Source organism: Hyaena hyaena, unplaced genomic scaffold (assembly GCF_003009895.1).
Source record: "Hyaena hyaena isolate Hyena2069 unplaced genomic scaffold, ASM300989v1 scaffold_58, whole genome shotgun sequence".
NCBI classification, from domain to species: Eukaryota; Metazoa; Chordata; class Mammalia; order Carnivora; family Hyaenidae; genus Hyaena; species Hyaena hyaena.
This window is the reverse complement of record NW_024080689.1, coordinates 3,546,857-3,558,575: the sequence shown is the minus strand read 5'-3', so window position 1 is coordinate 3,558,575 and position 11,719 is coordinate 3,546,857. Positions and strand designations below refer to the sequence as shown.

The 11,719-nt window shown below is 61.5% G+C and overlaps 1 protein-coding gene and 5 non-coding genes across 8 annotated transcripts; 4 read left to right on the top strand and 2 right to left on the bottom strand.

Annotated features, from left to right (window-relative positions):
• The first annotated feature begins 641 nt into the window (after positions 1-641).
• TRNAK-UUU lies at positions 642-714 on the top strand. The gene has a single exon. It is a non-coding gene; the product is annotated as a tRNA-Lys (tRNA).
• A 570-nt stretch (positions 715-1,284) lies between these two features.
• TRNAQ-CUG lies at positions 1,285-1,356 on the top strand. Its single transcript has one exon. It is a non-coding gene; the product is annotated as a tRNA-Gln (tRNA).
• Positions 1,357-1,814: 458 nt separating this feature from the next.
• TRNAL-UAG lies at positions 1,815-1,896 on the bottom strand. The gene has a single exon. It is a non-coding gene; the product is annotated as a tRNA-Leu (tRNA).
• Positions 1,897-2,334: 438 nt separating this feature from the next.
• On the top strand, positions 2,335-2,421 carry TRNAR-UCU. Its single transcript is given in 2 exon segments — positions 2,335-2,371; positions 2,386-2,421. It is a non-coding gene; the product is annotated as a tRNA-Arg (tRNA).
• Positions 2,422-2,722: 301 nt separating this feature from the next.
• Positions 2,723-7,198, bottom strand: HES7 (hes family bHLH transcription factor 7). Of its 3 annotated transcripts, XM_039231586.1 has the most exons (6): positions 6,979-7,198; positions 6,536-6,602; positions 5,507-5,613; positions 4,456-4,551; positions 3,778-3,865; positions 2,723-3,454 (listed from the first exon to the last, which is right to left on the bottom strand). In XM_039231586.1, exons 3-6 carry the CDS (start codon positions 5,546-5,548, stop codon positions 3,021-3,023), a joined length of 660 nt encoding a protein of 219 aa, XP_039087517.1. In that variant the 5' UTR covers positions 5,549-5,613; positions 6,536-6,602; positions 6,979-7,198; the 3' UTR covers positions 2,723-3,020. The 3 variants fall into 3 exon arrangements, with proteins under 3 accessions (XP_039087517.1, XP_039087520.1, XP_039087518.1); XM_039231589.1 differs by lacking the exon at positions 5,507-5,613; XM_039231587.1 differs by lacking the exons at positions 6,536-6,602; positions 6,979-7,198 and having other exon boundaries at positions 5,507-5,687.
• A 20-nt stretch (positions 7,199-7,218) lies between these two features.
• On the top strand, positions 7,219-7,289 carry TRNAG-GCC. Its single transcript has one exon. It is a non-coding gene; the product is annotated as a tRNA-Gly (tRNA).
• Positions 7,290-11,719: the final 4,430 nt, after the last annotated feature.

The following is an 11,719-nucleotide window of genomic DNA, read 5'->3' as shown; positions in this document are numbered from 1 at the left end:
TTGTGAATCATCCACGTGAATCACTGTGCACAAGTGAGCCACACTCGGCATCAATCACACCTGACTGCCACCCCACGCAGGTGAATCGCCCCGGGTGCACACCGCACGGGGGTCAGCTGAGCACAGCTTCCCAGCGCCCCGCTGTCCCTACGCCCGGCCCCCTGTGTCCCCGGGCCGCCGCACGTGCGACCTCGGCCCCTCCCTTGGAATGGGGCGGGTCAGGGAGCCAAAGTGGACACCCGGCTCACGGCGTCGGGAGGCCCAGTGTGGCATCCGTTCCGCTCCGGGCCCGCCCGGAGCAGTCGGGGCGGCGGGGCAGCGCCCGGCATCTGGGTCACCCGGCTTGCTGGGAGCGCGATCCGCCAGGGAGGCCCGCAGCCGGCAGCGGCCCCGCGCGGCCAGACCCGGTACTGCAGCGGCCCCGCCTCCGCGGCGCACCCGCCCCAGCAGCCGGAGCCCGGCCGGTGCTGCGTCCGGGGAAGGACGGGAAAGCGCAGGCCGCAGCCGCGGGGCCCTTCCGCTCCCTCCGGGGGGGCGCCGGAGCTGCTGCGCACATGCGTGCAATTACCCACCGCTCCTGTGAGCCTGGACTTCCGTAGATGCACAGCTCTTATAGGCAGCAGAGCAAGCAGTTGGGAAGAGCCCGGATAGCTCAGTCGGTAGAGCATCAGACTTTTAATCTGAGGGTCCAGGGTTCAAGTCCCTGTTCGGGCGTCTCGTTTTCCCCCCCCCCCCTCTACAAAACTATACCTCTTTTTGATTACGACTAGTGTCTGTATTCCTTTAAAACAAGACAAAGGTAAAAAAGGATAACGAGAATATTGTGACATCACTTTAAAAAGGAAATGATAGTAACCCCTTCGGGATTTTACTTCTCAGAAAGTAGAACGAACGATAGACCGTGGAGGGAAAGCAGACATGTTTTATGTGAATTTAAGTTTTCCAGTAAGCCACATTAGAAAGTAAAAGGAAGCGGGCGAAATTAATTTTAAGAACACATTTTATTTAACTCAGTGGAAACTTATCATTTTAACGCGTACTCGATATTTTAAAATTATTAATGAAATTTTAATAATGCACTTTTCAGTACGTACTATGTCTTCTAAGCATGGTGTGTATTTGACCCTTCACAGTACATCTCGATTCATAGTTTGGATGCTCCGGGGCGGGTGTCCACCGCCTCCGGCAGGTATTGCTATTTGTTTTTGTCTTCCGTGAATGGGAGACACGCAGAACAAGAATATCAGCATTATGTACTCTTGCAAAAGAAGCCCGTCACGAGTGGGTTCCATGGTGTAATGGTTAGCACTCTGGACTCTGAATCCAGCGATCCGAGTTCAAATCTCGGTGGAACCTTATGTTTTGTGCGGCCCTCCCCCCCCCCCCCCCCAAGTGCTGTTATATTTATGAGCTTGGGGCACGGGCGTCATTCCTCACCTGGGAGGGTCTGAGAAGCCAGCGAGGATGCTGTCCTTTAAGTTTTTAAAAAACTGACCGGGTAGCGGGAGCCTCCAGCGCACCGTCAGAACGTACAACCGTCGCTTAAATGCAGAGCAAGTTGGGCTCGTTTTGAGAAATAATGTATTTAAGGGCAGTCAAGGCGCAGACCAGCTACGAAGAATCGCAGGTCGCTTCCGCAGGCCCCATCGGGTCTCGGCCGACAGCACCGAGGCTGCCCGAACACCAGCGAGTGGAAGGCGGTGATGACTTGGCTGCAAGGAGTCCTCATAAAAACGAGGGGCAGATCCCACGGGGGAGGGGGGGTGTTAAGAGTTATATATGACGGTACACAGGCCACCAGAAAAACTCCACCTTGGCAGCGGTGGGATTCGAACCCACGCCTCCGAAGAGACTGGAGCCTAAATCCAGCGCCTTAGACCGCTCGGCCACGCTACCTGCGTGGAAGCTACTCCTCCCCGTGGTCCTCCTAAGAGACTGGAGGGGAGAGCGGGGCTCGGAGCGGTCGCCCAACCGGCCCCCCCTCCTCGGGGATCGCGGACCGGGAAACGGACCGACCAGAGGAAAGAGAGACACACCGCTGTTCACAACGACACAAGTTTATTTTCCCGGGAGGGGCCGCATCTGGGAGTGGGGTGCGCCTGGGCTGGGGGCAGCCCCCAAGCGGGCAGCCGCAGCTCGGTGCTCGCTCGCTCGCGTTCTCCCACCCGCGCGCGTCCGCTCTCGCACCTGGCCGCTACCTGTCCCAGGCAGGCCTGCGGGGTGGCACCCACGCGCTCCTGGCATGCCCCGCCCGATGCCCTCACACCCCTCTCCCTCCCCGCCCCCTTCCCGCGCTAGTACCCGTAAGCCGTTAGACGTCGCCGCCCGCCAGGTGGCTCTGTGGCGCAATGGATAGCGCATTGGACTTCTAGTGACGAAAAAGCGATTCAAAGGTTGTGGGTTCGAATCCCACCAGAGTCGATTTTATTTCAACTCGCGCCCCCCCCCCCCCCCCCCCGCCCCGCCCCTCTATCCGGCTTTTTCCTGGAGGCCCCCATCCCTTCTGCCCCTACCCAATTTTCAGTGTTTTCCGCCTGGTTTCAAGCTCCAACCTCAGTCTCCGCTCTGCTCTCTTCTTTACTTACCTGTCTGCCCCGGGGCTTAGGCCATGAAGAGCAAGACTGGGGGGAGAGGGGGGGCGGGAGACAGAAGGAAAGGGAGACAGAAGGAAAGTGGGCGTGGACGCCGAGAGAAAGGCAGGCCCCTGGCTCGGGGACACACGGGGATTTAAAACCACTTTATTCCATGCACTAGGGACTGGGGTAGGGGCTGGGTCTGGGCCGGGGGCAGAGAGAGTACAATCCTAGTCGCAAGGGGGGCAGGGAAAAGGGACAGAAACCAGGGAAATATATATTTATATAGATACTCTAATATAGACCACATCTCACCCGCGCGCTGCGCCCGCGCGCCCCGCCGCCCTCCCCAACACCCGCTCGCCCCGACGCCCGGGTCCCTCCGCTGCCCTCGGGCTGGAGTCTCTACCTCCCCCCCAGCCCCCACCCCCGCCCCCCCCCCAAAGCTCAGGGCCAAGGTCTCCAGAAGGCGGGCGGCGGGGGCGGCGGGGCCTTGGGCTCCCCGTCTTGTCTGTGCGGCGGCGGCGGCGGCAGCAGTCCGGTGAGGGGAGCCGGCGCGCGCGGGGAGCAGGGGGACGGGGACCAGGCGCAGCGCGGGCTAAGGGGGCGCTGGTGCACTGGGGGGCGCTGGTGCAGCGCGGGGCCGGGCGCCGGGGCGGCGGGGTCCAGCAGTGGGCCCGGCGCGTGGGGCCTCGCATCTACCGGCTCCGGCCGGGGCGGCTTGGGGCGCAGATAGACGTGCAGCGCGGAGAAGAGCTGGGCGCGGGCGGCCGGGCTGGCGTCGTGCGCGAAGGCCGCCAGGCGGAGCAGGCACTCGCGGAAGCCGGACAGATAGCAGCTGGCGAGCGCCTCGGCGTCCTGGGCTGGGGACCGGGGAACCCCTGCAGCCGCGGCGGCGGGTGCGGCCGACGGGAGGACGGGCGGGCAGGGCAGGGACCCGGCCCGGGTGAGGGGAGGGGCGGGGCGCAGAGATACCGAAGCCCGACAGCCGCACAGAGACAGGGAGCCAGAAAGACGGACAGAGAGAAAATGAGAGAGACACAGAGACAGACACGCGCGGGTGTTATTAACCTCGCCTCGGAGCAGAGCCTACCACTCCCCAAGCCCACCGTCCATCGCAGGGTCCGCCCCAGCGACCCCGGCCCGGGGCCCCCGAGAGCCCCCCCCGCCCGCCCTCCGCTGCCCCACCCCCCCCGCGCTGTACCCGGGGGCTCCACCCGGCTTCGCTCCCTCAAGTAGCCCACGGCGAATTCCAGTATCTCTGCTTTCTCCAGCTTCGGGTTGCGGAGGTTCTACAGACGGGAGGGGGAGGGCGCAAAGACAGAAAGGGGTGGGGAGAGAGGGGGAAGTGGCAGGGGGAAAAGGGAGGGGGGGAAGCGGGAGCTGGGGGTGCCCCCCGATCGCGTGTGCGCGCTGCTCACGGAGCGCGCGACTGCATGCGGAGTGGAGACGACGAGAAATGGCCGTGGGCAACCTGGAGCCTAAGGCGTCCGACCCGAGGAGGTGAAACCCACCCCGCGCTGGAGGAGTGGATGCAAACAACGAATCCCAGGGCCTGAAATTAACCACCCCGCGGGCTATTTCGAGCGGGTGTGGGGGAGGAGGAGGGAGAATTTACAGACCCCCGAGGTGGAAAACGGACCCACCCTGGGAGTGAAATTTACAGAGCCGGGTGTTAAACTTACAGACCCGAGGGGTGGCCGTGAAGAGCGCGTTCTGAGAGCGAGAAAGGGGATCTGGGATGGGACTCCAAGGTTGGGGCTCGGGTCGGGATGCCTTGGGGCCAGGGTCGCCAGCGCAGCACGTGTCCCCACCCCAGTAGGAAGCCCTGGGACGCGAAGAGCGGAGGCCTGGGGGGTCTGGGGGTGGCGGACTGACTGACCTGGTCCCGGGTCTGCTCCAGCAGCAGCAGCCTCAGCTCTTCCAGGCTGCGGTTGATGCGGTCCCGGCGCCGCTTCTCCACAAGCGGCTTCAGCATCTGCGCGGCAGAAAGGGAGAGCGGGCCGACCGGACCGAGACTCAGCGCGGCCGCGCGGGCGTCCGGGTCCCGCCGCTGGGACGGTCCCGCCCCCACCCCTTCCCCAAGACCCCAACGAGAGCCCCACTGGACCCCTCTCCGATCCGCCCCCCCCCCAACGAGAGCCTAGAGCCAGGCCCACTGGACCCTCTCCGATCCCCGCCCCCCAAAGCCCCCAGGGTCACTTTCTGTAGCTCGCCTCCTCTCTCCCGGGTCTTCATTCTCCTCTCTCAGTCTTGTCCTCCCTCCTCCCCTCTCTGTGTCTTTCCTCCACCTCTTTTCTACGTCTCCATCTCGTGCAGACTCTGTCTCAGTGGAGAACTTTGGGGTGGGGGGGCCCTCTTTGCGCCCAGACACGTGACCGCAAGGTGCCGGCCTTTGAGTTGGCGGCCCTGAATGTAAAAAGGGAGATACCCAGGGCGACCGCGCCTCCTCTTCTGCTAACCCGTCTATGCAGTCACCTTTCTCCACTGGTTCTAAAATCTTCCTCCCGAGCTCAGGTCTCTGGACCCAATACCATCCCGGCCTTTTCTGGAAGGCTGCACTGGGTCAGCTCTGGCTCAGAGCGCGCGCGGAGCAAGTACCTATCCTCTCCACTGTTTCCACCCACTTCTTAGTTTGAGCTCCCCTTGTTGATTCCACTGGGATTCCGGCCCCCTCCCACGCCTTGCAAGGTGCCAAATCCCATTACCCAAACCGAAGCTCAGTACTTCTGCCGCCCACGCTGCTCCAGGTCTGACCCCCTTCCCATCTTCATACTTTGTTGCGTCCTTCCCCTCTCCTGGTGCCTTGGGCCCCCCGCGCACCTCTCCCCCTTCCAACCCTGCGTCTCCAGCCTCCTCCCTCACCCCGGGTCTCAGGGACGCGGCCCCCAGCCGGACCAGGGATCTCTGCTCCCTCCACTCCCACCTCTCACCTTGGGGCCGTCCCTATTCTCGGCTCGATCCCGAGTGACCATCGCTCCTCCGGACCCTGGTGTGGACCGAGGCCGAGCCCGCCTTGCACCTTATATCTCGCAGGCTCCTGAGTTGGGGGGGTGGGGGTTGGAGTCGGACCCGCCCCCTTCAGCACCCGGATCCCGCTCCGCAAGACCCGGAGCACTAGGCTCCCGGAAAGGGGAGGAGCGCAAGGGGGGAGGGGACAGAGCGAAACCGATCTAGGAGTGTGGGAAACGAGCGGCCCAGGCGGCCTCGGCTGGTTGCAGCACCATAAGGCTGTATAATGAGGCGGGACCCGGCTGAAGGGCCAGGTCATTAAGGAGCGAGGGAGTCGACGCGATGTGGGGACAGAACTCAGGAGTGAAGTTCAGAGTTCCCCTCCTCCACCGCCAGTCGAGGCTTCCTTGGGAGCTCGCTGTTCCCCCACCGACCCTGAAATAAAAGTTCGCGTCCCTCAACCCCCAGACTGCATCTTATCCACCTTCACCCCCAAATTCGCCTCCCGCTGGGGGGGATCTGTCCAAATTCAACTGGGGCTCTGCCTGCAGGTGAAAGAGACGCGCTGTTCGATCTAAGCGACTCTTACTCGATTCCCCCCACATTGCGCGCACCGCTCAAGGCTTGGGGGATCCATACTGAGATACGTACTAGAGACCCAAAGGATCCAGTGGAACAAAATGTGTTACCAAGCAGCTATTATAAGGGCGGAGCCAAGTAGGCGCTGGGGAAAGGGTCACACAGACGGAAGGCAGCACTGGGGAGGAGGGGGACCCTTGAGGAAGAGGAAGCAAGGCTTTGAGTCGGAGGTGGAGACCCCAATCCGCTTAGAAGTATTTGACTCCAAACTTAATCACGGGAGATTCAGGCCCAGGTCTGCGAAGGACTCGGGACACAAGGAGAGTTTCTGCAATGCTTGCTCCCGGGGACCCCGGGGGATAGGGTAGCAGACAGCCGGCAGTTTTTTTAAAAGAGACAAGAAAGCGATACAAAAAGGGATCAACACCCACCTCAAATCAAGAACATGACCCTCTGCAGAATGATGCGGGAACGCTCGGAGGCTTCAGGATAAAGTGTCTGGGAAGAAAAAAAAAAAATCAAGAGTTTGAACGGGACAACCAGACCGCCCGGGACAAGGACACGGAAAGACGGGATCGCAGACCGGTTGGAAGAGAAGTCAGAGGCGGCTGAGGCCTTCCGAGCGGTCTCGGGGCCTTTCCGCACATTGTGTTATGTTCCCACCCGCCCCCCACCCCGCCGCGCAGCTTGCCTTCCCGAACCCCGAACCCGGAGAGACACAGACCTTGGGGAGGGCGCTCCCATTTGGGACCGGGGCCGCCGGCACATCCCACCTCCCCCTACCTGGGCCAAATGGGAGCGCAGATGTGTGGCTCCCGGCAGCCCCCGTCGCCCCCCTCCTTGGGAACCTGCGCTCGGGCTGAGTTTTTCTCACCTGCACGCGAGGCTCGGGGGCCCCGGGTTGTTCGCACCCGGGTGTGGGGCCGCCCCTGGCCATATGGGGCGACTTTATGGCCCGGCGGCCGGATCCGGGCGGGAGGAAGGATGGCCTGGCGCTCCACCCACGTCAGCTATTCCCGCTGCTCCTTCGCTGAGCCGCTGGTCCACACCGCCTTCCCGACCACGACGGCCTCAACCTCTTAAATGTGGGGCCGCGAAACTTCACCAGTCGTCTGCATTGGTGGTTCAGTGGTAGAATTCTCGCCTGCCACGCGGGAGGCCCGGGTTCGATTCCCGGCCAATGCACTGTCTGATCTTCCTTTTTTCCCTCTCTCCCTGCCCCCAAATAGGGGAGAAATCTGCCTGAGAAACATCTCTATTTCACACTCCTAGCAATATTAAAATCTCAACTTTTTTACCCTAAAGTGCTTGAGGCTCTGGATGGAGATCCGGATTCCGAAAGTCCTCCCACCGCCGTCCTCCCCGCCCGCGGGTCCTGCGGCTTTCCACACCCCTCCCTCCGCCCCCCGCCCCGCACCTCCGCAGGCGTGACCCTGAGAAAGGACGCGCCGCTCGGATCCCTGCCCCGGGGGTCCTCCCACCCTCCGCGGAGGAGGGGCGAGGCCTTCCCGCCCTATGCGCCCTACGTCCCGGGCTCTGCCGGCCATTTCTCCTGCTCGCTCGCTCGCTCGATTTTCTGTTCTCCCCGCACCGCGCTTTCTTTTTCTAAGTGCGTGGGCGCCGGCCTTCGTGTTACCGCGGTTTTCTGCGCTCCCGCCGGCCCCCCGTCTCGATCTCGGGGTCTCTCGCGTTCTTGGGCGTCTCGGCTCCGTCCGTGCGCCCCCTGCCGGTCTCCAGCTGTCTGTGCGTCTCCGGCCCGCGGCGCGGCCCCAGCGCGCCCCGCTCTCTGTGTCTCTGGTCTCTCCTGGTCTCTGTCGCCCCCGGCACTCTGTGCTCCCACGCTCCGGCCAGCCCCTGGGAAGCGCGCTCACACCTCGGGCCCCGCCGCCACCTCCCGGCCCGCCCCTTCCCGGCTGCTTTGATCCCGCACGCGTCGGGCCGGCAGGCGGCCGGGTGTCCCCCGCCAGCTGCCGCGGCCACTTGTGAGCAGAGAGGAGGAGGGAGGGGCGGGGGCGGGGATGGTGACCCCGGGCCCCCGGCGCGCCGCGCTGCCGCCCGCCGGGCTCCTGCGGGCCCGGGTCTCTGGTTCGCCGAGTCTGGGTGTCACCCTGGAGCTCGCCCTGGGCCTGTGTCTCCGCCTCCGGTTTCTGGCTCCTGTCTCTCTCAGCCGGTTTCAGCTGCGCGTGTCCTGTGTCTGGACTGTGTCGGGGACCGGGGATGCTCTCTTCCCTGCTCACAGGCGCGACAGTGGCTCCCAGAAGGAAACGTACAACAAATCTGGGCGTCTGTACATGGTGCGCCAGCCTCCCTGCTACTCGCTCGGTCGATGTTTATGGCGTGCGTCGTGTGTTTGCCAAGTATGGTTAGGGCTCTCCTGAAGCTACATCTTGTGGGGAGGGGAGCACAGAAAATAACTAAGAAAGCAGAAAATAAAATATCGGATGGTTAGGAGGTCGACGGCGGGGGGGGGGGGGACGGACAACCGGACATGGCAATATCTGGAGAGAGAAGTGTTGCTTTCCTCTGGGGGGGTCAGAAACCGCTGGGAGGAAGAGGTGGTATTTAAGGCCAACCAGGAAACAGGTGAAATGAAACAGCAAGTGCAAAGGCTCTGAGGCAGGAATGGAATTTGCAGGTGGGCCCCAGAGAAAGAGGGTCAGGGTTCCGGGCCAGAGAATTTGGAGTGCTTCCGAGGTAAAAATGGAGAGGCAGGGGAGGGGGCACCTGGGTGGCTCAGTCAGGTGAGAGCCTTACTATGGCTCAGATCATTATCTTGCCGGTCCTGAGTTCAAGCCTTGCTGGGGTTCTGTGCTGACAGCTCTGAGCCTAGAGCCTGCTATGGATTCTGTGTCTCCTCTCTTTGCCCCTCTTCCTGCTCATGCGCTCGCTCTCTCTCAAAAACAAACATTTAAAAGAAAAAACCGGAGAGGCAGGCATGGCCCACCACACAGGGCTTTGCAAGCTCGGAAATGACTTTGGCTTTTAATCCTAAATGCGAGGGGAGGCTTTTAATCAGGAAAGCCATGGCCGCTGACTTCTTCTTTAAAATGACTGCTTTGGCTGCTCTCTGAAATGCGGAGCAGGGAGGACCTTTGGGTTGCGGGAGCGACCTCCTAGGCCAGACGTGGTGGCAGCCTGTAGGAGGTGGTGGCAAGTGAGTGGGCCACTTCTCAGGTTTGGGCCTCGGTCACGGGATGGATGGCGGTGCCTTTTCTGGAGATGAGAAACAGCGGGGCCAGGGGGCTGTGGGGAAAGTCTGGTTAGTTGAGATCCCCTTAGACATCTGAGCGGAAATCACAGGCGGGCCAGGGATATATAAAGTTGGGGGTCAGAGATGGAAGGTAACTATGGGGGAGTCGCTGGGAGAGAGATGGTTTGGTTGCTCTCACCCGGTGAGAGAGCGTGGAGAGAGAAGGGCTGAGCAAGGAGCCCTGGGGACCCAACAATCGGAGGCTAGGCTGAGGAGGAAGAATCGGCAAAGAAACCTAGAGTCCCGAGGGGGCTGGTAGCTGCCAAAAGACGGCCAGTGTCCCTGGGGCAGAGAATTTGGGACACCAGGAAGTGTGGGCTATGAAGAAGGGAGCCCCACCCCGTCCTAGCTAAGCCGCTGGGAGGTCAGATAAGGAGAAGAGAGGGAAGTAAGCATCAGTTTAGCATCTTGGATGTCACAGGTGACCTGGAGTGAAGGGGGTGGCTGTACACGTCCCACGCGGATGGATTGATGGAAAGATGGGACTGAATCAAGCAGGCAGACCTCGGCTGTCGACCTCTCCATCCCGTGCTGCTGTGAATGGTGGGCGGAACGGGGCGTGGCGCAGGGGATCCTGGAGGCTGCCTGGAGGTGGGGGGGAGGGAGGAGGGCGGGGGAGGGGGCCAGTAGACTCCAGCAGCAGGTAGAAAAATCCGGCCTCAGGTGGTAGGGGAGACTCCTCACCATAAGGAGATGGGGGAACAATGAGCGCCTGCGTCAGTTGGGGTGCAGGGAGGATGACGCGGGTTCCCCTCATTTCTCTCCTTTCCTCAAAGAAACATGAGTCAGGCTCCCTGCTGGAAGGGAGAGAGCGTGGCGATTTGAGAAAGGGGGTGCGAAACGTTCGTTTTGGAGAGCAGGCAAAACCTTGCAGGCCAGCAGAGTAGGATTTCTTAGCAGGCTGAGTGTCCATTTGAGATGTGGGATCAAAAGCTTCAAGTTCACAGGCCAGTTTCACCATGAAGCTAATTAAGCGTTTGCTTCAGGACCCCTCGAACTTCCACAGGCTCCGGGGAGGGCCCTAGGGATACAGCCACCCGGCCATATGCTCCTGTGACATTTGCAGAAGTTAAGATTTTTAAAAATTTCCTTAATGTTTACTTATTACGGAGACAGAGACAGCGTGAGCAGGGGAGGGGACAGAGAGCGAGGGAGACACAGAATCGGAAGCAGCTCCAGGCTCCGAGCTGTCAGCACAGAGCCCGACGCGGGGCTCGAACCCACAAACTGTGAGATCATAACCTGAGCGGAAGTTGGACGCTTAACTGACTGAGCCACCCAGGCGCCCTTGTATTCTTTTCTTTAAAAGCCTCTCTCCAGAATTTGGGAGTCTTCAGGCTCCCCAGACCGGAGCCGGTTGGCATGACTCCAGGATTTTCTCCGGCCACTGCTCCTGTCCAGGCGGACGCCCAGAGTGTCTGATGGTGTGGGGCAGGGATGGAGTCTGTGTGAGCGAGCGCCTGGGTGGCATCCCTGTACATGGTGTGTCTGGGTGTCTGGGCCTCCAGCCTCTTCCTGGCCTCCGTCTCAACATTGGGCCTCATCTGGGCTTGGGGGAGGGGAGCTCGTGTGCCACACGCGCTGGGCCCCTAGGGAGGTGGGGGGTGGGGCAGGGAACTGAGATGGCACAGCTGGTGGAGTGTCCTGGCTTCCCCTCCCCCGCTGAGATGTCCCTCCCCTACCCCCCCCCCCCCAGGCCTGGGCTCCAAGACTCAGCTCCTCCCTCTTTGTTCTTCAAAGGGGAAGCTGGCTTCCTGGGACCCCCTGGGTCCTGGGTAGGGGAGTTCCTGGAGGGGTGGGTCCTGGAGGGGTGGGGGTTGGGAAGTAGGAGGATCAAGCCCCTGGGCCAAGGGAAGAATCAGGATAGAAGACCCCAAATAGTCCCAAACAAGACAGGGTCATCCCTTTGTTACCTTATGGGACCAAATGTTCTTGCAGGGGAAGCGGGCCAGTGAACAGTGTATAAAACCGATTTGTCAGATGGCGGTAAGTGCAGTGGAGAAAAGTGAAGCAAGCGGGTGGAGAGTGGAAATTGTACTTTCAGAGAAAGACTCATTGAGAAGGTGAAATTTAGGAGGCGAGCGTAAAAGCTACTGGGACGCCTCTGGAAAGGCAGACGCGCCAGGCAGAGGCCAGCAGGCAGGAGAGCCGGGCTTGTCCCAGGAGCAGAGGGCAGCCCAGGGGCCAGTGAAGGTAGCGCAGGAGCTGAGATCAGAGAGAAGCGGGGGGAGGGGGGACCTGATCAGCTAGGACCTTCTAGGCCATTGCCTTGACTCGGCCAGGATTCCCCCGTCCTCAGTTAGATCAGAAGCCTTTGGAGGGCTTTCTTCTCCGTTCTGCATTTTTGTTTTGTTCTGTTTCTGGC

Bases quoted from the DNA above. Each gene is read 5' to 3' on its own strand.
- HES7 (XM_039231586.1), bottom strand. From the start codon at position 5,548: ATGGTCACTCGGGATCGAGCCGAGAATAGGGACGGCCCCAAG. The intron at 4,552-5,506 runs GTGAGAGGTGGG...TCTGCCGCGCAG, and splicing joins AGAATAGGGACGGCCCCAAG to ATGCTGAAGCCGCTTGTGGA. The intron at 3,455-3,777 runs GTACAGCGCGGG...CCGCGGCTGCAG, and splicing joins AAGCCGGGTGGAGCCCCCGG to GGGTTCCCCGGTCCCCAGCC.